Source organism: Branchiostoma floridae, chromosome 2 (assembly GCF_000003815.2).
Source record: "Branchiostoma floridae strain S238N-H82 chromosome 2, Bfl_VNyyK, whole genome shotgun sequence".
Taxonomy (NCBI): Eukaryota; Metazoa; Chordata; class Leptocardii; order Amphioxiformes; family Branchiostomatidae; genus Branchiostoma; species Branchiostoma floridae.
Window position 1 is genome coordinate 2,123,877 of NC_049980.1, and position 21,166 is coordinate 2,145,042.

At 43.3% G+C, this 21,166-nt stretch overlaps 2 protein-coding genes and 1 non-coding gene across 4 annotated transcripts in view; 1 reads left to right on the forward strand and 2 right to left on the reverse strand.

Moving 5' to 3' along the window:
- Positions 1 to 3,170: 3,170 nt before the first annotated feature.
- On the forward strand, positions 3,171 to 13,451 carry LOC118409489 (sodium/potassium/calcium exchanger 5-like). 2 transcript variants are annotated; one of them, XM_035810540.1, is made up of 9 exons: positions 3,171 to 3,717; positions 5,347 to 5,550; positions 7,946 to 8,133; positions 8,575 to 8,675; positions 8,857 to 8,961; positions 9,301 to 9,449; positions 10,480 to 10,686; positions 11,454 to 11,555; positions 11,856 to 13,451. In XM_035810540.1, the coding sequence occupies exons 1-9, from the start codon at positions 3,561 to 3,563 to the stop codon at positions 12,182 to 12,184; spliced, it is 1,542 nt and encodes a 513-aa protein (XP_035666433.1). In that variant the 5' UTR covers positions 3,171 to 3,560; the 3' UTR covers positions 12,185 to 13,451. The 2 variants fall into 2 exon arrangements, with proteins under 2 accessions (XP_035666433.1, XP_035666434.1); XM_035810541.1 differs by lacking the exon at positions 3,171 to 3,717 and adding an exon at positions 4,735 to 4,962.
- On the reverse strand, positions 6,824 to 6,952 carry LOC118410684. Its single transcript, XR_004830589.1, has one exon. It is a non-coding gene; the product is annotated as a U4atac minor spliceosomal RNA (small nuclear RNA).
- Positions 13,452 to 14,826: 1,375 nt separating the features above from the next.
- LOC118410074 (protein PRRC1-like) overlaps positions 14,827 to 21,166 on the reverse strand; it is a 10,190-nt gene continuing 3,850 nt past the window's right edge. The window contains exons 3-9 of the mRNA XM_035811556.1: positions 20,474 to 20,698; positions 20,224 to 20,362; positions 19,341 to 19,428; positions 18,303 to 18,357; positions 17,539 to 17,702; positions 16,753 to 16,856; positions 14,827 to 15,523 (exon numbers count right to left, since the gene is read on the reverse strand). Coding sequence (XP_035667449.1) covers positions 15,211 to 15,523; positions 16,753 to 16,856; positions 17,539 to 17,702; positions 18,303 to 18,357; positions 19,341 to 19,428; positions 20,224 to 20,362; positions 20,474 to 20,698 — 1,088 coding nt within the window. The 3' untranslated portion in view covers positions 14,827 to 15,210. The remainder of the gene's footprint in view (positions 15,524 to 16,752; positions 16,857 to 17,538; positions 17,703 to 18,302; positions 18,358 to 19,340; positions 19,429 to 20,223; positions 20,363 to 20,473; positions 20,699 to 21,166) is intronic.

Below are 21,166 nucleotides of genomic sequence, written 5' to 3' on the forward strand. Positions count from 1 at the left end.
GTGATAGGAAAGTGCCATCACGATTTGTACCATAAAGAAGTATTTGTATATAATAAACAAACTTAAAAAGTGTCAAGATAGATTTGCTTTGTTTTGAAAGGAAGGCAAGGCATGTCTTGATACAATGGAATACTGGGGATGAAATCTAGACAACGCACGATACTGAATGAATATTAAAGAAGAGCAAACTTTCGTGAGCAAAATTGGCTTTAATGAATGAAAAATCATTTTTTTAAGTATGCACAAATTATGTTCATGCCATGCTATTTTACGTGGACTTTATCGATATAAACTTTTCGTTCCCGGACTTCGTCCGCGGGGAAGAAGCATCCCCCCATTGAAACTGTACTCTATGGCCGGTTAACCCCGGCACTCGGCACGTTAGTGTGTTTGTCCAATATACTACCCAAGGTGCCGTCCATGTAGAAATGATACCGGGCACCCATTCAAAAGTAACCCCATGCAGACACCAACCCACCCCATGCAAAAATGTGTAATACATGAAGTACATGGCGATCTTTAGTACATACAGTTATTGTCTACCAAGGGCAAAGCGAACCTGAGAAACGGTATTTATAGCATTAATAACTGCACTTATTGTGACTGGCCTTATCATGTAGAAACTGGCTTTAATAATAATATCATATTTTTTGCATCTACGCTACACTTGTCATCATTGGGATGTCGGGTGATGATGATTATGATGATTATGATAAGTAGAAGCCGTTTAATGCCACTCCCGATTTGCAATGCCCAGCACATTTCATGCAGTTATCCGGATGGTGCAACAAAGCGAAGTTATTCAGCTGAGCCGCGTCACTGCGGGACTTTGGGATTCCGTGCAATTAAAAGAAGTGTGCAGTTATCCGTTGTGCAAGGTGGTCCTCATCGGCCGCCAGTTCCTGACCACATCACGACCATCACTCTGGCTTTCATCGTGATATCAGGTGGGCTATGAAAGGGGATTTATGATTCACTAAACCAAGAAAATATACCCTTTTTGGGGTCCAATTATATTTTAGACCACACGCCCTGAGTAATATTGAAAGGAACGAGACCACAAGTCCCCTAACACACACACCGACATATGTACCAATCGGGGGAAGAGGCAGCAGGGGTCCGTCCGTACATGTCATCAGCCTCCACATTTAATAAGTAATCTTCAAGCAGATGTGTAACAGGCGGGCCGTGTTTGGTGGTGCTTGTGCGCTTTCTACTGACAAATGACTTTTTTTCTGGCAGACGGATATCTGTAAAAAGCGTTTTTAACATCCAGAACTTGAAACGCAAAATACTCATACTCTGAAAACTACCCCGACTGCTGTATCGGCTTGATTATCTGAAAGACATTATTATAATTACTTCATTGCATATAAACTGTACAAGGTACAATGTATGGTAGAGTCCATTGCAGTCTTCGAACGGGGCTGGTTCGAAAGGGAGTTTGCCGAGGAAGGGAGTTTGCTGTGAAAGGGAGTTCGCCGTGATATATTTGTACAGCGATTCTGCCCCGTCCCTTTCTCGCCAAACTCCCTTTTCCGGCACAAGAGAACCCAACCAACGTTGAAAATCGCGAACCAACGCCCTCCCCCTCGATAAAAACCAGCCCCGTTCTAAGATTGCAACGGAGTCTAATGTATGGCACCTACTGGCTCATAACTATCTGTATCTGTATCTATATAGCCGGTATAACCGCCGTTCGGCGTAACACACCAGCTTCGCAGGCACGCGGCGCGGCAGCAGCTGGTTATATTACACCGAACTACTCATTACACCTACCTTTTGCACATATATCTGCAAGCGTTCTTTAAAACTACCAAGAGAAGATGCCCCTACTGTACTTGGTGGTAACAAATTCCACTCTACGATAGTTCTGGGAAAGTACGAATTTTTGAACACATCAATCCTAGGTTGGTAACTCTGGTATTTGAATGCATGACTGTTTCTTGTTCTTTTTTGAGCTGGTATTAGATACTTATCAGTTGGTACGTCCACCAGTTTATTGGTCATTTTGTACATCATGGAAAGTCTGGACATTTTCCTTCTATCTTCAAGTGACATCCACTGCAAATCTGTTTTCATTTTGGTAACACTAGAATCCCTGTTATAGTTGTTTGTGCAGAATCGGGCAGCTTGGTTCTGTACCCTTTCAAGTTTATCTTTGTCTTTCTTTGTATACGGGTCCCATACTGTAGCGGCATACTCAAGGTTAGGTCTTACTAGTGACGTGTATGCAAGTGATTTTACGCTGGCTGGGCATGCCCACAAGTTACGTTTGATTACTCCCAATGTCTGTTTAGCCTTGGTTGTTATTTTGTTAACATGGACACCCCACTTCAGCCCAGTTGTTAATGTAACACCCAGGTATGGGTAGGTTTTTGTGGTTTCTAATGTCTGACCACAAAACTGGTAAGGGGACACTTTTGGTGTTCGTTTGTTCGTTATGTGCATGATATAGCACTTATCAGGATTGAACTGCATAAGCCATTTCCTTTGCCATTCTTCCAGGGTGTTCAGATCTACAGTTAATGATGCTAATCTCCAAAGTTAAAGTGTGCATGGGTATGTGATGAGTATGGCTTTTACAATCGTTGGGCGAATTCCCAACGTGTAAACAATCTTTAATACAGTTTCCTAATAGGAATAGATACTTCATTACTCGCAGACGACGGCTGTACCAATGATTGGCCAACTGTAGAAGTAACAACGAAATGTAAGAAAGGGTCGATGTTGTGGCCCCAGGTTCTTTAGAATGCTGCACGAGGAACTTTTAAACTACAGGACTAAGAAACACGTACAAGACACAGGTTTGACATTGACACGAACGGGAGCTGCTGAGTTGGGACCCTCTCTCTGTTCTCTGGCTCAAGCCTCTCTCCCACTGTCTTCCAACTCAACAACCCACTGCTCTTTATTTCAAAATCCCAGACACATATGCAGACACTGTCTGCTGTCAATGTATATGACAATAATTATGACAGGTACATGTCACCGCTTCGGTAGTTTGTCTCATGCTCATTGCTTCAAAGGATAGAACAAAAGGTAACGCCTCGTTAGCATTAATCATACAACAATAGCGCTATAGCAGACAGAAACACATCTGGCCACGGAGACGCTCTCCTCAGACAACATACACTATATATAGTCTTGTTGTGAAGTACGACAGGGCACCACGATTTGTGGTTTGGATAATGGTCCTACTCGGCCGGCTGACTCCCCTAGCGTACTATTGACTCTATTTGTCCAATTTCTACAATCAGACCACCGAACCACGGAGCCTGGTAGAGGCTAGCTAAAATTATGCCCACGACAAATTATTCGCCCATTTCTTCCACTCGACCGGCGCGGCATGTTTGTTCCATGGAAGACACGGGATCGTAATGTCCAATAATTACGTCATGTGACGAGCACCCACCCTGTGCCGACCGGCGGATGACCTCTCTGTTATTTAACTACGGTCCGCAAACATTGTCTGACAATCCCCGCCGCTTCCACGTGACCCTTCTGTGTGATTTCTTTAAGCTCTTCTAGGCGGGTGGAATTATCCCTCAATACGGAAGATGGGAGAGTTCCGGACCGCTTTAAACAGACCAGCACCGCCCGGCCGATGGAATGTCATCGCAGGTGTGTTTTGCCTCACCTGCGTGCGTTCGGTGACACAAGGAGCCCCTGTGCAAGACGTCAACCCAGGTCTTACCCCGGCCCTTGGATTCGCAGGTGGGTCAAATTTTAAGAAGCTGAAACAGTGACGTTCTAAAAATGATCAAGCGAGAAATGCGTCAGACAGACAAGTCAACGTGTTGACGAACTTTGATACCGCATATAACGTTATAACAGTTGTGTCTGACGTTATGCGTTGGTGTGCACTCTCTGAAAGGTACATGTACACCATGACTATGGCATGTTTTTTCTTGGACAGACCTGAAACATCTAGCCTGGGTCCCATCTTTGTTGGTTGGTTAGGAAGGCGCCCGGGCTAGAAATATCTTTGATTCTCCCACCATAAGGCGTTTGTCTAATCAAGGACTAATGAGTCTTTCTGTGCCAGGCACCGGGAGGCCTGCCCACCCTAACCTGGGACCTCAAAGCTCTCCCATCCCCCACACCCCACGATGCCCCTATTTGGAGGGTAACCCCCAATGTAGATGTAGATGATGCGTCAATAATTGAAACTACACGTATTAAGTGAGAACCTGACATGCATCAAACATGTTGAAATAAACATGCTACACTACACTACAAGTGAACTTTGATACCACACATAGAATAACGCAATGTTGTTTTTGTTTGCTCCGTATCTCTACCTGTGTCATATACTTCAGGCAATATTGTCGGCTATTGTTATTATTTTCTTGATGAAGCAGACAAGTTGTCATGACAAGAAATGTAAATCACATTTCTAAATATCACTGATCCACTGTGACATAACACAGTGAAGTAAAAGTTGACGAACGACTTTTTCTGTGTAAAGTGTCCGGATCCAACTGTAATGTCCTTCTTAATCTTTAATTTCTTGTAGTTTGACAAACCTTTTCGTGGTATGCACCTTGAATGAGTGATTTCATTTCACACATAGTTATCACGGTGCTTGGGCTTGCCTTGCCGCTCGTAATAAAAATAAGTGGTTCTCGCCTTGTTATGTTACGTCGACGGGCGGTTGCACCGGTAGCATAGCACTGAATGACACAAACAACATACAAATGTACACAATAGGTGATACAGCCAAGGGTGTACCTTTGACCCTTCACCTTTGGGGGTCCAAACCACAAGGCTGACGACTGTGCGTGACCTTGAGTCTGTGACCTGTCATGTTACCTGTTGTTCCACCTGGCTGTGTACAGAACAACTGGCGTTAGTCACCGTAAACTTGTACATGTGGCGTTCAACTTCCTCACATGCCTTAAGATCTTAAGACACAACCTGAAATCAGTGTGACCATGGATCACCTGTTGACGTACTCAGGTGAGTTAGTAAGCTTCTGATGACTGACGAAAGAGGACTCAGTATAGTCGTTTAGAGCCGGGTCTGCCATTGTTTACGACGGAGGAACCGAACTGAGAAGGGTTTCCCATTTATTATGCAAACTGCCCCGCTTCGAGGAGGCGCAAAACTCATTCCAAGGCGAACTCCTTCGTCGGCAAACTCCCTTTAACGCCATTAGAGAAATGAGCGAACGTTGAAACTCGTAAACCAGCACCTGCGACAGAGGATAGTGAAACTCTGGTTTCGGATTCTATACTGTACGCCGGCGCCAACTGAGTTTTTCCGAGTGGTGAAACGACATCTACCCTATTCTGTTCTCCCCCTCTTGTTGACTTGTTTTCACCATATTTCTACAATTTGCAGGGCGCAGGCTGGGTTTCTCGGCGGCGCATAACGACTGCGTGCCGCCTGCTATAGAGGAGTTTCCCGCGGACTTCATGACCCAGTACCAGCGGCTGCACCAGGCGGGAGTCACCATCCACCTGCTGGTGTCGTGCTACATGTTCCTCGCCATCACACTTGTCTGTGATAACTATTTCGTACCCGCATGCGAGGCCATCAGCTACCGTGAGTACTGAGAACCTTCGTTAGGTTTCATTTTAAACATAACGACATTTTGTTTGTTTGATTCAATTCAGATCTCCATTAGTGACTAATGTCACTATTCTTCCTGGAGTCCGGGTGAATAATTTAAATCACCGTATGGCTGACGTGGGTCCATTCGGGTGATTTGAAGTAAAACACCAACTCCAGATAGAATGGTTTGCATCATATTCTAGTTTTGGGGTAACAATACGTCCCCTTGACAACTTAATGACAGCAGGTAAATTCTATTGCTTCTCTAATTCTATAAGAGATGATGAAGTGAGCCGTATCCTTACATCTGCTTGAATTGGGAAACACCAGAACCATGGTCACCAACATCAGCCACCAGTCCTGTATGCTGCAAAACCCTAACCTTCTAGCAAAATCCTAACCCTTAGCAATCTCCAAATGAACCTACAGGGACAAATAATAAATTGCTAGCCATGTTTATCTGTTTGGAGATTTAAGCCAGGCAAAACCCTGCAGAGGTTTGGAGCTGGCTAACGCTGCATGTATCCCAAATATCTCCTTGGAAATCACATGACTCCTAGTCTCTACCACTCACCTTTGGTTGATGATGATTAATAGAAAAGAGTTTCTCTCAGAAATGATTTGCCAATCAATCGTAGAGCCACACCGTGAGTAGGGGAGTCAAGTACCCCCGGGCCCCGGTATTAAAGGATGACATCACATTTGCAAACTTGGACCCGTCGGCCGGGCTGTCTGTGGAAATGAAGAATAGAAATGTATTCGTAAAATATACGCAAAAAAACTCCAACGGCTATTCTCTTTACGTTTTGTGTAGTTTGATGTCTTTTGATATCATGATTTGAAGTGTGACTAACCAACTGTGAAGGGTTTTGTGTTGGTGGATTAGGTAAGCAAGTAGCGTTTCTGCTAGGCGTTCGAACCCCAGCGATAGAATATGACTTTGGAATTGGGACCGTACGGTTGTGCAGGAAAAGGTAGCGCTCGTGTTTTCTGCCGAAGTTCAAGTTCCCTAACCCTGCATAGGATATCATACGATTTGGCGTCCACCGACCCTCCTGGTGATTAGCACAAAATGTTCGTGGTTTAAGGCCGAGTTCAATATCAATTTCATCCCCAGGAGTTTTTATTTTGTGCTTGTCAGGCTTCACAGCAGACACTTCCGGGTTACGTCATGTTGGGAGAGACCATTGTTCCCGCGCGGGGGTTGCCTAGTCTCGCTTATCATTCTTTTTGTGAATCATGTATTTATATGGGGGGATTTGGTGGTCCCAAAAATTGCGCCCGACCCACCGGCTAGCGGCAGGCGACGCGGTAAAGTGTTGGTGCAGGTGTCAGCAGAATTACCCTCACTTTGCGTTCATTGGATAATTGCTCACCCCCTGACAAAGACGGTTGGCCCTGCCGTGCGCGCATTTTGTTTAGATACGTACTAGGCGTAAGTTTTGTTTGTGGGTAGAAGAAACGTAATACGCCATATAAAGCACCTACATCCTTTGTAAGTTCACCTGTAGATGATCCACACAATGTGGATAAGTTTATTGTAAACTTAAACTCATTTGGCAGTCGCAAATTTTATAACAATGGACCTAAAGTGACTAGTAGACACTTGTAACATAAATTATGATAATGAGCCCGATTCACTACTATTTTTGGCTAACTAACCTTGCTTATCGATTATTTATAACTCATTAACCAGATAGATCAATTCAAAATTACAAATTTGAAGCTATGACGTGACACATCACCTTGTGTGTACGCGGGACAAACCATTTGTGAGGCGGGGAGGGAGTTGTGCAATGCTGCCTTGGCTACTAGTATTATTAAGGAGAAATAAACATGTCCTTGCTTAGGCGAATGAATTCCATATTGCTGTTTTGCCTTGGGCTTTGAGACGTTCCTTCAAAAACTTGTAATTACAAGACACGGTCAGTCGTTATGATAAAGCTCCATTCGTGCTTGTGTCCAGTCAACCGTGCTTTAAATTTAATCATTGCGTAACCATTGCGTATGTTTTCTAAAATTTAGTATCGTGAGAACATTATCAGTGCGCCCTAGATTATGCTAGCGATGACAGCGGACGTATTTTATAGCACACGTCATTTGTGCATGTAGATGGACAGAACAACCAAATAAATTAGTTCCTTTGGTTCCCACCTGTCGTTATACTTATACATGTACATTTTGTAACGTTTGAATGTGCATCAAGGCAATGCATTAACATGGCATTAAATGATTAATTGCTTCAGATGTCGTAAGAGAGACCTCGGGCGATATGTTTATGAATGACAACTCGCAGTGGAACCTTGGCGCAAGGAGTGAGAGATCAAGGAAAGTAACCTCTTCTTATCAAGCGCAGATGTGAGCTCACGTTTTTTTTTCACTCTAGGACTGGGACTACAAGAGCATGTGGCCGGTGCCACTTTCATGGCAGGGGGGAGCAGCATACCGGAGTTGGCCACAGCGTTCATCGCGGTGTTCTTCACTCAAGGTGACATCGGCGTCAGCACTATAGTGGGCTCCGCTACTTACAACATGCTGGGCATCATAGGGTTCAGCGGGATAGCCACGGGCATGGTACCGGTCACTCCTTACTTGTCTTTGCTTCTCTTCCTTCCTACGGCCAATCAGACTGTTCATTTTCATCGCTAACTCATATATCATGCATGCGAACAATCTGTTCAGATTGCAATTATAACACGACGATGTACGGAGGAAGCACGTGTATGAAATGGCATGTATATTATACTAATGGTGTATATCGTGTTATAGCGACTCGTCCGTTACTACACCCGTAAAAAAAACGAGTGAGCGAAGCGGACGAGGTGGGTTTTATGAGGAAGTAATGGCTGGTTGGTCACCAACCCTTAATTACATTGAATAGGACAGACTTTGGCACCCTCCATGCACATTCCCGCATTTTGGCGACGCACTCAGGGAGAGAGCGTGATATACATGTAGTATACCATACACCCAGTTGAAGAAATTTTAAGAAAATGAGATTTTTCCTGTTCTTAGGTGGTGTACCTGTCGGTGTGGCCGATCTTCCGGGACTGCACGTTTTACGCGCTCAGCATCGCCATTCTCATAGCTGTCATCTCGGACGGGAAGGTTTACTGGTGCGTACAGGGGCTGGGGATATTGGAGGGGGTTAGAGGGGACATGAATATCCAAGCACATATTAGGAATAATAGGACCCTGCATTCCCTCACCTATAGCTTGATAATCATAGATGACATTGGTGAATTCCTGAATTAGTCTCTAAACCCACACGAGCTAAACTGGTTCACTTTCCCCCAGGTACGAGGCGTCCATGATTCTGCTGCTGTACATTGTTTACATCGTTGCCATGGTGTTCGACACACGACTGCAGACCGCCGGCTCTACACTTGCACACAAACTACAGTAAGGGAACGGGAGATGTTCTTGTTGTTATCATTTATATCATAATCGGCTACTTTTGTTTTCATTGTAATGTTATTTTTTTAACGAGTTTGTTCAAAGGAAGGTCACAAAACCACTTCAAGGCAATAAAACTGTGTACGGAGATAGTGGTGGACATTTGTTTTAAAGGCTGATAAGTTCAGGTATCGTCGAGAGAGTTCCATGATTTTAGAAAGAAACTGTTCGGCAATTGAACAGTAAAACGTTTGTTGGAATGTATTTTTAGGCTTCTTCCATTTGACTCAAATTTCACGAAGCTCATTTTTACAAACCCTCATTTTATCGATGATGTTTTTCTAGTCTGGTCAGCAGATTCGGGAGGCCGGAGTCGGACCGGGAGGAGAGGACGTCTCTGATAGCGCGGGACGACAAGGAGGACAGTCTGTCCCACTCGTCCGACTCCGGATACGTCACGCCAAGAATATACACTCCGGAATGGTTAGATTCAGGTAAGGATCCGGATACGTCACGCCAAGAATATACACTCCGGAATGGTTAGATTCAGGTAAGGATCCGGATACGTCACGCTAAGAATATACACTCCGGAATGGTTAGATTCAGGTAAGAATCCGGATACGTTACGCCAAGAATATACACTCCGGAATGGTTAGATTCAGGTAAGGATCCGGATACGTCACGCTAAGAATATACACTCCGGAATGGTTAGATTCAGGTAAGGATCCGGATACGTCACGCTAAGAATATACACTCCGGAATGGTTAGATTCAGGTGAGGATCCGGATACGTCACGCCAAGAATATACACTCCGGAATAGTTAGGTTGAGGTAAGGATCCGGATACGCCACGCTAAAAATATACACTCCGGAATGGTTAGATTCAGGTGAGGATCCGGATAACGGTTACGCCAAGGGTATACATGTACACTCCGGAATGGTTAGATTCAGGTAAGGCTCCGGATTCGTCACGCAGATGATATACACTCAGGAATGGTTAGATTCAGGTAAGGATCCGGATATGTTACGTCAAGGGTGTACATGTACACTCCGGAATGGTTAAATTCAGGTAAGGCTCCGGATACGCCACGCAAATAATATACACTCCGGAATGGTTAGATTCAGGTAAGGATCCGGATATGTTACGTCAAGGGTGTACATGTACACTCCGGAATGGTTAAATTCAGGTTAGACTTCGGATACGCCACGCAAATAATAACGGAATGTTCTGATTCATATAAGGTTCAGTATACGCCGCGCCCGTGAATGGTTAGACTTGGGTACGAATCTGTGGGCGGGGCCGTTACAGATTTTTCCACACCTGAAACTCATTGCTCGACCCCGTTAGGTCAAGTGTCCACGTATGGGTCAGTTTTTCTGAGGTAGGCTTTAGTGACAACGAAAATTCGTTTTCTTTGTGTTCAAGAATTTTTACTCTATGACAATAAAGGATTATGTCGTAAAACTTTTAAGTTGTTCATTATTCTTAAACATGGCTTTCTTTGATCTCATGTCTGACGGTCAGAGCCCGAGTCGTTCTTTGAGATGCCAGAGTCTGACGTAAAGCGGATATTCTGGGTGCTGGCCCTCCCCACCAGCGCCTTGCTGTACCTCACGGTCCCGGACTGCAGACAGAAGAGGTGGCGGAGCTGGTTTCCCGTCTCCTTTGTCCTCTCCGTGGCGTACATAGGCGGCATGGCGTACCTGCTGGTGTGGATGGTCACAATTATAGGTTCGTACAAGGAGGTTCTTTTTTTAACCTCCTTGGTTCGTATTACATCAACTTCAGGTAACGCTGGTTCACCTTTATCCGATGGGCACCTAAATCCGTTGTTTGTAGATTTAGGGATGAGTCGACGGACGGTGGTTTCAAATCAGAAAAAGTTGAAATATTGCAAATTTGAAACCACAGTCCGCATGTTTAATACTCCAAGATGTGCTGTTTTTAAAGACAACGGATAAAGGTCACCCCGTGGATAAAGGTGAACTAGCGTTATATAGCATACAGCATCAAGCATCTCTTTACTACACTATTCTTTTGAAACTCTTTTTCCATCGGTTGCATAATTTGTGGATATACCACTTTTGAATCTCAATCTATGTCTAACTTCTCCCGTGATCTCAGCAATATTGCAGCGTTAAAAGTGGGCATATTCTGGATGAGGAATCTGTATAATATTGACATCTACTGCACTGTATTCCCATATTTACATCATTACTTCATCATTTCAGCGGTTAAAAACGGCCCAGAGACAAGCCACACGAGGATATTCCTTATCATCGGAACCCAAAAAATTAGGCCTTGATCAGGAATCCTCGTGCGACTTGTTTCTCCGCCGTTTTTAACGGCTCAATTTATGAAATGAGGTAAATGTGCTAAATGGTGCATTAGACGTCAATATTATGCAGATTGCCTTACACAGATTATCCACTTTCAACGATGTAATATTGCTTAGGTTGCCTTGGAGGTTCAAACCTATTCTGTTGTCTCCTGTCCAGGCTACACATTCGGCATCCCCGACACGGTGATGGGTCTGACGTTCCTGGCGATCGGCACCAGCCTGCCCGACACCGTGGTCAGCGTGCTGGTGGCCAGGAAAGGTACGGCAGGACACCGGGACTTTTCTGTAATTGTTACGGTACAATTGGCCAGGAGATAAATATTTGTTTATCCTTGGCTGTTGAAAAAAAGGGCATGACAGTGCACCTGTCAAGTTTAAATTGATAGTTAACCGTTGAATTAGAAGAACGGCGCCCACCAAAGTTTCATCATTTATTTACTCTGAAACAGAAACGAGGAATCTATCTATCTATCTATCTATCTATCTTTATCTCTATGTGTCGATAAATCAATTGATTGATTGATTGATTGATCGATTGCTTGGCATTGTCCCGGTCCAGGGCACGGTGACATGGCGGTCTCCAATGTGGTTGGCAGCAACATTTTCGACATGTTCGCGCTGGGCCTGCCGTGGTTCATCATGACCGTGATGGTGAAACCGGGCAGCTGGATCACCATCAACAGCTCCGGTATGCTGTTCACCGCGCTGTCGCTGCTGTTCGGCATCGTGCTGGTGCTGGCCGCTGTCATGCTGTCTGGCTGGCAGCTGAACAGGAGGATGGGCACAGCCTGTATTGCTGTGTACGTGGTGTTCGCCCTCTTCGCCTGTCTGTACGAGACTGGAGTGTTCGGAGACTTCAACCCCGACATCTGTCCGATAGAGGCGTGAGCGAACCATCTCCGAAAGGTTTTCCAGACAAGGGTGGTCTCTTGACATAAGAATTTTCTTTTACACGACCAGTTTTTCTCACCTGCTGACGTTTCGATGTCTGTCAGACATCTTCCTCAGAGCTTCTAACTGGAGTTCTGCTTCTCGCCGCTATATGTGGTTGCGTATAAGAAAATTCTTGTCCTATGATCTACCAACCTGATGAAATTATTTTAGGAAGAGTGGTCTCTGTAACTGGGTATAACAGAGATTATATTATATGTTTGTTACTAAGATATCATAAATGAACTAGCCTTTATCATTGTACCTTCAAGTGTAGCCTAGGATCGCGCATAGGAAGCCTTTCCACTCCTTTTGAAAGAAAAGGAAAGCAAAAGTGCGAATTCTTTTACTTACAGATTTCAATTGATTTGAAATGTCAAATTATTAACTATGTGTGTATACCAACTACATATACAGTATTGCAGTATCAGAACTATTTCATTAAAAAAAAAACTGGGACAGAAAAAAAAGTGACAAGAAATGGCCAATTTCTTTATTCAAGAATATTTTATCTAGCGCAATTTTACAGATCAGCCTGTATCTGCACAAGACGAACAAAGTACAGCTTAAAATGCTGCTAATTGTAGACTAAAACTTACGCAAAGTGCAATAGAGTGAGCAAGACATTTATATACATGTAGTACATGTGCAATTTGTTTACTAGAGACACTGGCAAGGTGGAAGTATCATTTTTTTCTGCATAACTTTGAACAAGGCACTGCAATATTAAAATTTTCATGTTGACTAGTGTATTATCGTTATTATTTGTCAGAAACATTACTGTACCAACCAAATACATCGTATTTGTCACTAAAAAGACTACTAGTAAATAGACCATCACAGAATTACTATTGTGCCATCTCTGTACTACTGTTGTACTATTCAAGGTCGACTATGCAATGCACAGATAATAAACAATAGCACTCAACTTGTCTTCCATGTATCCGTCATTGGGCCAGACCAAGGCAATAACCTGTTCGTCTGTTATTACAGCCTTGTTTTTTTACAGGTTGCATTAATAGGTTGATTGGCCTTGTTGTACCCCTAGGCTTTAAACAACCTTTAATACTACTACCTGATTGACTAATGCCTGGAGTTGTGGAACATTCTGACATCTGTGTAGTCAGTATGGGCACCAGTAGAGAATAAATCACACTTGAATGCTTAGAGAGGCAGATACATTCAACTGTTACCACATATTGGAAAATAGTGAACTCATTTTTTTGTATATCTCTGGCTGAGTTTATTTCAAATCCAGTCCAGCTTTTACTTGAAACAAGTTATCCTATTATCGTGGCCTGCTTACCACTACTTTCCAACTAGGCAATAACTAATCAATTCTGGAAGGAGACTTGATTTCTTTATCATTACCTTCCATGGATGGGAAGCTCCATTCAAAACATCACATTTGTGAATAATAAATACAAGTGTGTCTTTCACAATCCACACACAGACACCCGTGTGCATTAAACTACATTGCACTACATTTGTAGTGTTACAGTAGATTCTTAGAGGTACAGAGCTATCTGTTAAACAGCTATCGCTTTGTTTCCTATATAGTTAAAACAAACCTAACAACAGTGTTTAATCTACTTCACTACTGTGAGATGTTAGTTCATACATCTGTGCAAAAATAGACTATTTTTTTAGCACAAGATATGAGATAGAAGAATACAGTTCTAACTTCTGGACTTTCGTCACACTTAGTTCTTGTCGGTCCATGCCATTGGTCCACTGTTAGATCTCATCAGATTGGTTAGTAAAAAAGCTCAGCAGGGCTCAAAAAAATCTTCACTTTCAGCCCAAATCACTAACATTTTCCTTTCTTATTCAGTCTATTCTAGAAAACAATGAAATTACTTATTGTGGCCTAGAGCAAAATCTATATATCTGTACATGTCACAGGAAACAATTGTTTTAAGCAACAATATTGATGTCTATCTATGTCCACCACCAGTACATAAAGGAAGTACTGCTTAAATTCATCAGCAACCCACATATCTATGACTACCTGCAAGGCTTTATAAAGCTGGTTAACTTGCTGACCCTTGTGTTGACCCACGTGGGTCCATGTATCAATCAATGTTCACCCATATGGTTCCACAGGGTTTCATATGCAGGTTCATATACTAGTACTAGTTAGTATCTCTCCATGTAGGTCGCCAAATTTACCCAATCAAGGCTGACATGTCAACCCAAGTGGGTCCATGTTTAGTTCTCTATGCAGATAATCAGATGTATCTCCTATACATGTCTACTTGCACAGAACATATCACATCATATCAAGGGCCTGCATGATGCTGGTTAAATACCGTAGTGACCACATACATCAGGGCTCGAAATTAATTTATGGGATTAGATGCACTGGTGCACCCAGCTTAAAAAATTGGGTGCACCCAAAAATTTTTGGTTGCACCACTTGAATTTAAGTAGAATGTCAGAAAAATCTAATAACAAAATATAGTTACATGCTATCAAATTCTTAAACAAGTACCATGACAGACATTCTTAATATCTTTCTAACCCTTAGATGTCAAGAATATGATGTATACTAGAACACTTATATATCTTTACATACATAAACTCAAGAAAATATTTGGGTGCACCCTGTGCACCCACAGAAAATAATTGGGTGCACAGCTCCAATTTTGGGTGCACCTGGGTGCACATGCACCCAGTATTTCGAGCCCTGTACATGTAATGACAACTCAATACCCCACCCCAATACAGCCCCTAGGTACACCCCTATACATGTTGTTTACCAGGTTTTAGCACAACCACTCAAGGCTGCGATTGCTGAGTGACCAAAAATTTGAACGATCTCTCAACGAGTTTCATGGAAAAGAACGTTTTATAATGTCTATAGTATCATACCTTTACATCTTGTAATCGTAGTTCAACTATAAAATCACGAGTAACACAAATCCAATTTCAGTCGCTCAGCCACCGCCATCTTACAGAGAGCCTTAACAGTCCCAGTGCCCCTATACAGTTTTGGCAGGTAATCTCTGCTTGTACATGCCAGCGAGCGCCACGGCTGCGGAGAATATCATGTCCTGTCGGGACATCCCGGTGAAGGCGCGGTGCCAGTCCGTGTGGTGTACGCCCGGCACCGTGCGCTCGATGGCCTCGCCGCACGTCACCGCCAGCCCCGACCACCGCAGGTTGTAGTCGGGCGGCGTCTCGTCCTGCGCTCGCGTGACAGCCTCCGGTGGGACGGGCGTGGCCTGCGTGAACATCTCCAAGGTAACGCCGTTCAGCGGATCCTGCAGCACCACGCAGCCGATGTCAAACCACCTGGGGAAAGGGAAAGTTTTGTTTACACAATACTCAGGGAAAGGGAAAGTTTTGTTTACACAATACTCGGGGAAAGGGAAAGTTTTGTTTACACATTTAATACTCGGGGAAAGGGAAAGTTTTGTTTACACATTTAATACTCGGGGAAAGGGAAAGTTTTGTTTACACAATACTCAGGGAAAGGGAAAGTTTTGTTTACACAATACTCGGGGAAAGGGAAAGTTTTGTTTACACATTTAATACTCGGGGAAAGGGAAAGTTTTGTTTACACATTATCTGGGGAAAGGGAAAGTTTCGTTAATACATTAGCTGGGAAAAGGAAAAGTTTTGTTCACACATTATCTGCGGAAAGGGAAAGTTTTGGCTTTACACATTATCTGCGGAAAGGGAAAGTTTTATTTACACGTTACCTAGGGAAAGGGAAAGTTTTGTTTACACATTGAGTTTTATATACAAAAAGCCTCTATGAGAAAAGTTAAAGTTTTGTTGTGATCACAAAAAACAGCCCATGGAGAAAAGTATCTCTTTGAAACTAGAAGTATATTTAGAAAGTAAACAAAGATCAACATTTTCAGAAATAATTTGTACAATTGCTTTTGCAGGAATGAGCATCATCTGTTACGTTGTTTCTAAGCAGGGTCTTCTGTTGGAATTCTGCCCCCCTCCCTTCCCTCACCACACTTTACAGCAAATACCAACCCCTAGGGCCCAGATTCACATCCATACATTAGTGAGTCATCTATGGTCTATGTATGACCTGGTTCTAGAGCTGTGTACCTAAACAAGTTACAGGTACACAGGTTTAGGTACAGTTCCAGACCTGAACATGTTCCTGAACTGCTTGTTAAAGTAAAAGTCGATCTTCTAGCATGTTTCAACCTATAAAAACTTGTTGGATTACGTTAGACACATGATACAACAAACATTTGACCCTTACAAAATTGTTGTTTTTTCCCTCACTGAGGCTCAGAGACTGCTATGGTAATTTCACAGTAACTTTATCTGTCAAAGTGGCCATCCTCTGACCTGTTATCCTGCCTGGCTTGCACTAATTAGATACAGGTCCAGTACCGGTACATCAGAGTTCCGGTACTTTGGACCTGTACCTAATTGATTTTACCGGTACCGTATCTGTATTGGTACAGTGTACATACCCGTACACAGCTCTACCTGATTCTATGTGAAAGTTTGGTGTGGAGTAAAGCTGACAGCTGAGGGACCAGACTCACTTGTCAGGCAGCAGTTCTGCGATGAAGTTCTCCACGGAGACGCACGGCTGTTTCTCGTGGATCACGCCATTTCTTCTCAGGCTCTCCATTCTCTCCTGGGCACCCTGGCAACCAATCAACAAGTAAACAAATAAATAAACATACTGCTAAAAACACAGGACACATTTGTTGACATTATATATATAATATTATGCACACTGACACGTTTGTTATGAATATTTCTAGATATACATGAATGAACTGCTAACAAAAACAGCTATAACACACCTTACATACATGTTAGTAAAATTATCTATGCACACCTAGTATGCATGTCATATACATCATACACACCTTATGTTCATGTACTACTACCGAACACACTTTACATGCCTTATGACCACAATGTACACAGTCATAAATGTATCTCATGGCTTGTTCTCTTTGAAATGTGCAAACTAACAATTTTAGTTTTGAAGAAATGATTGGCTTATTTTTCAGACAAATGCACCTTATTCTATAGAAAAACCTCTCCATCATTAATGATTGCCAAAAAATGGAAGTCAGTTCAAGCCAAAACCAAGTCTCTTCTACAGGCAAAATCCATCAATCAAATTTCTATCTATATGTGGCAAAGATATGACACAAACAACAGACGTTAAACCGGAGAGCGAGTGTGTGTGTGATATAGTTGGTTATTCTGCCAGATTGCATCATATGTTATGGAAGGATTGGAAGCTGCAACTGTGGAACCCAGACTATCTTCTCACACCCCGCCATGTGAGCTACAGTACATATGACCCCTACCTTCAGGCCTGCTGCATATCCGACAGGCTGAGGCGCGATGTTGGACTGCGATGCCTCGCCCGTTACCGTGGCCTTCCCGAACACCTTCTGGAACGCAGCGCGTACAGCAGCAACCTTAACCTCCTTGTCGGACGCCACGACAATGTCAATGTCACCGCCCGACTCTGGGGGGAAAAGTGGATCAGAGTAAGTCAAGACATCAGAACGTTTCAAGGAACATAGACATCAGTATCACAGCTAGTTCACATCGAGTCTCCTGGCCATTCCATGTCTCTGGACCAAGTACACATCTTGGACTCTGCACAGGATTGGTTTGAGGGGCGTCAAGGAGGCCATATACATTAGGGCGTATAAACCCTCTCTGAACCGTGACGGTGGCAGGTTTTGCCTTTCCCCCCCAATTATGATTCGTTGCTACCTGACGTCATCCGACTACCTCCAGAACATCAGTACAGCAAGTCTTTCATCTGACAAAGGTCAGACTTCTCGACCAAAAATTTTATGGTGAGTTTCTTTTTGTGTTGGAACAAAGTTTCAACTTTTTCACTATGGAATTTACCAACACAGATGACCTTTCATTTGGATACAAGACATCATGATCAGAACAATCACTTTCAATTTGACATTAGGAGTTAGTCAAGACATTATAACTTTCCTATTGTTGCTTTACATGTCATATGTTCATACAAATGCATAGAGCACCTGATGTAAGTAATGTTTACAAACAAACAAACAAACAAGCACCAAATAAATGAATGACTTACTGATATATGGAGTCATGCCAGGGTCCATGGTTGTGATCATGGTTTCCACAGAACTCTGCAGGTACAAGAGGAAAACAACAAATAGAAATCTCTCAATATTGCATGTGTGTGTGCCTGTATCTGTTCCCCTGGTATAACTGACCTTTCATTTAATTAACCAACTGTCTTCAGGAAACCCTCCATTTTCGAAGGGAAATTTTTTTTTTTTTTTTACAAAAATTTCACCCCATTCTTCCATCATTTCTGAACTTCGTGACATGGAATTAATGTAAATGCATTTAAGTTCGCGGAGATTCAATTTTGCGGTAGCGGGAAAATCGACTTTTCGCTGTGATTTTAATTTTGCGGTAGCACCATACACTGTAGTCTCTTATTGCCATGGAAAAATGTTTGTGGTGGTTTTAAAATTTGCGGTGAAATAACTTGTTATAGCAGGGCTCGAAATACCACCTGCATATGCAGGTTAATGCAGGTAAAATTGGAGCTGTGCAGGTATTTCTGGTGTCTACCTGCACCTAACCTGCACTGGTCCATGTACTGGGTTTTATACATAAATGTCCAATAATATTGGTGTATATGGATTGTTATTAGCTGCATTGACTGTTACCACCTATAAAGTATAAAGTATAAAGAAAAAGTAGCAATGGTTCCTGAGCAATTTTATTATGATCACACTATTCAGAGTGGTGCAGGTAAAAGTTGTCTGGTGCAGGTAATTTTCAATGTTACCTGCACCAGTGCAGGTATGCAGAAAAAAGTATTTCGAGCCCTGTATAGGGTGGGCTAACCACTCCCTCTTCACAGCCAAGAAGCTTACAATAGCTTATATCCATGTTTTGAAATTGCAATGTTTTCAAAATGGAGCAGTTTGAAACTACTGTCCATCAACTTGATTTTAAAACAACAGAGGAAATCTCCCCATGGATAAAGGTGAAAGAGTTATCACAGTCTGGTGCAGGTAAAAGATACTCTTGATCTGAAGTCTGATGTGCGGCGAGGATGAGTGAGAGTGAGAGATAGTGTAGATTTTCACCTCACCTTAGTTTTTTCCACCACTTTCTGCATGAGGGGGTTCCCCGTGACCCACCCCCAGAGTCCTGCTCCACTACTGCCCCCGCCTCTGTACCTGGGGGAACACATATTCCATACACATTGTTATTCCTACATCTAAAACACACAAAAACTAACATACCCACATGTGCATACACACACATGCGCACGCACACATAACACACATGTATTTTATAAGCATGCATGCACGCCCGCACATACACATACAGTCAAACCTGTATTAGCGGCCACCATTGCATGGCGACCACCTGGTCATTGCGTTCACTTTTTGTCGGTCCCTTGGATTTTGCATGGCGACCACCTGGTCATTGCGTTCACTTTTTGTCGGTCCCTTGGATTTTCCCGTTGACCTAAGCATTAAGAAATAGTCTATAGCGGCCAACTCACCAACGCAGTCACGGCCACATGATTTCCAGTCCCGCAGATACAGAGACACTGCTTACTGCGACCAGACAGCAGCCGTATCTCACCCTGCGCTGAGTTTGAAATCGTAGTTTGCGAAGTTTTGGAGTTCCCGACAGGGTTATTTTAGCGGAAGGTACGCGTGCCTTGAACGTTAGAGCGCAAGTCTGTGTCATTGAATCTATAGACAGGTTTGACTGTACACACACACACACACACACATGCATATGCAGACATAGACAAATTCATTATTGACACATTCACTCACAGACAAGGCAGATACAATACTTCAATCCTCATTTTCACCTGTTAACTACTGAAGTGATGTCATTCTGTCCATTCAGATTTCATTTGTATTGTCTCTTTCAGCAGGGCTAGCCTTAGTTGTCAGCCTTGCCTGTGCATGCTGAACAGCCAAACCACTAAATAGATGACTAAGTGACGTTACCTCATGTCGTCCTGTGGATCCACTGAAGCCTCAGGGAACGTGATGCCAGCCTGCACCCCCTCCGCAGGCCCTGCAGCCAGGGGGGACTGCCCCACACCCAGGGGAACAGTTGGCATGGCTGTCCTACTGGGAGTGCCCACTGTAGAAAGAGTCCAGAATTGGAAGGAGTGTCTATAGTCACTGAACATAAATAACACAAGCAGAAGTTACTAGAAAAACAACAACTTACAAAAGTTGATATGTAGGTTACCTGGCATGCTGTAGGGGTTGGCTCCTGGCTGGGGACTGTACATTGTGCTGACTGGAGGAGGTGGAGGCTGGGGACTGTACATTGTGCTTACAGCAGGGGGTGGAGGCTGGTACCCTGGAAACCCCGGTCCAGGAGGGGGGGTCTGTAGGGGGGAGAAGGTCTGAGCTGGCCCCGTGGGAGGGGTCTGATGGGGGGTTCCCATGGGCGGCGGGGCGGCTGGTGTACCTGAGGGAAGATAAGTATGCTGTTGTGAGACCCCACACTCAAAAGAATTAATCGGATTAAATATGGAATCCAATTAAAATGACCCTATCTGAATAGATGTTTGCAGTGTGAACGCAACCAATCCAATTGATTTTCTCCTATCGGATTTATTCGCGAGCGCCATGTTCTTCAGTATCTTGTCGACTGTCGACACACTAACCCAAGCCGACCGATTTTACTGCGATTTCCTAACAGTTATAATGAAATATTGATGTCGCCATAGCCTTAGAAATTACGGGGTGGTCTTTGGCAACATTTTGGAAGCACATGGTCCCAACTCGAGTGGTCGCGGTTGCAAGTTTGAGTTAAATTCTAAAATGAGTGTGAACGCATTCTTCTAATGGGATAGAAAAATTTTAATCAGTTTCCGAATTATTCTTTTTGAGTCTGAATAATGGGTATAACTTATTATAAGTGACTGACAGTGTG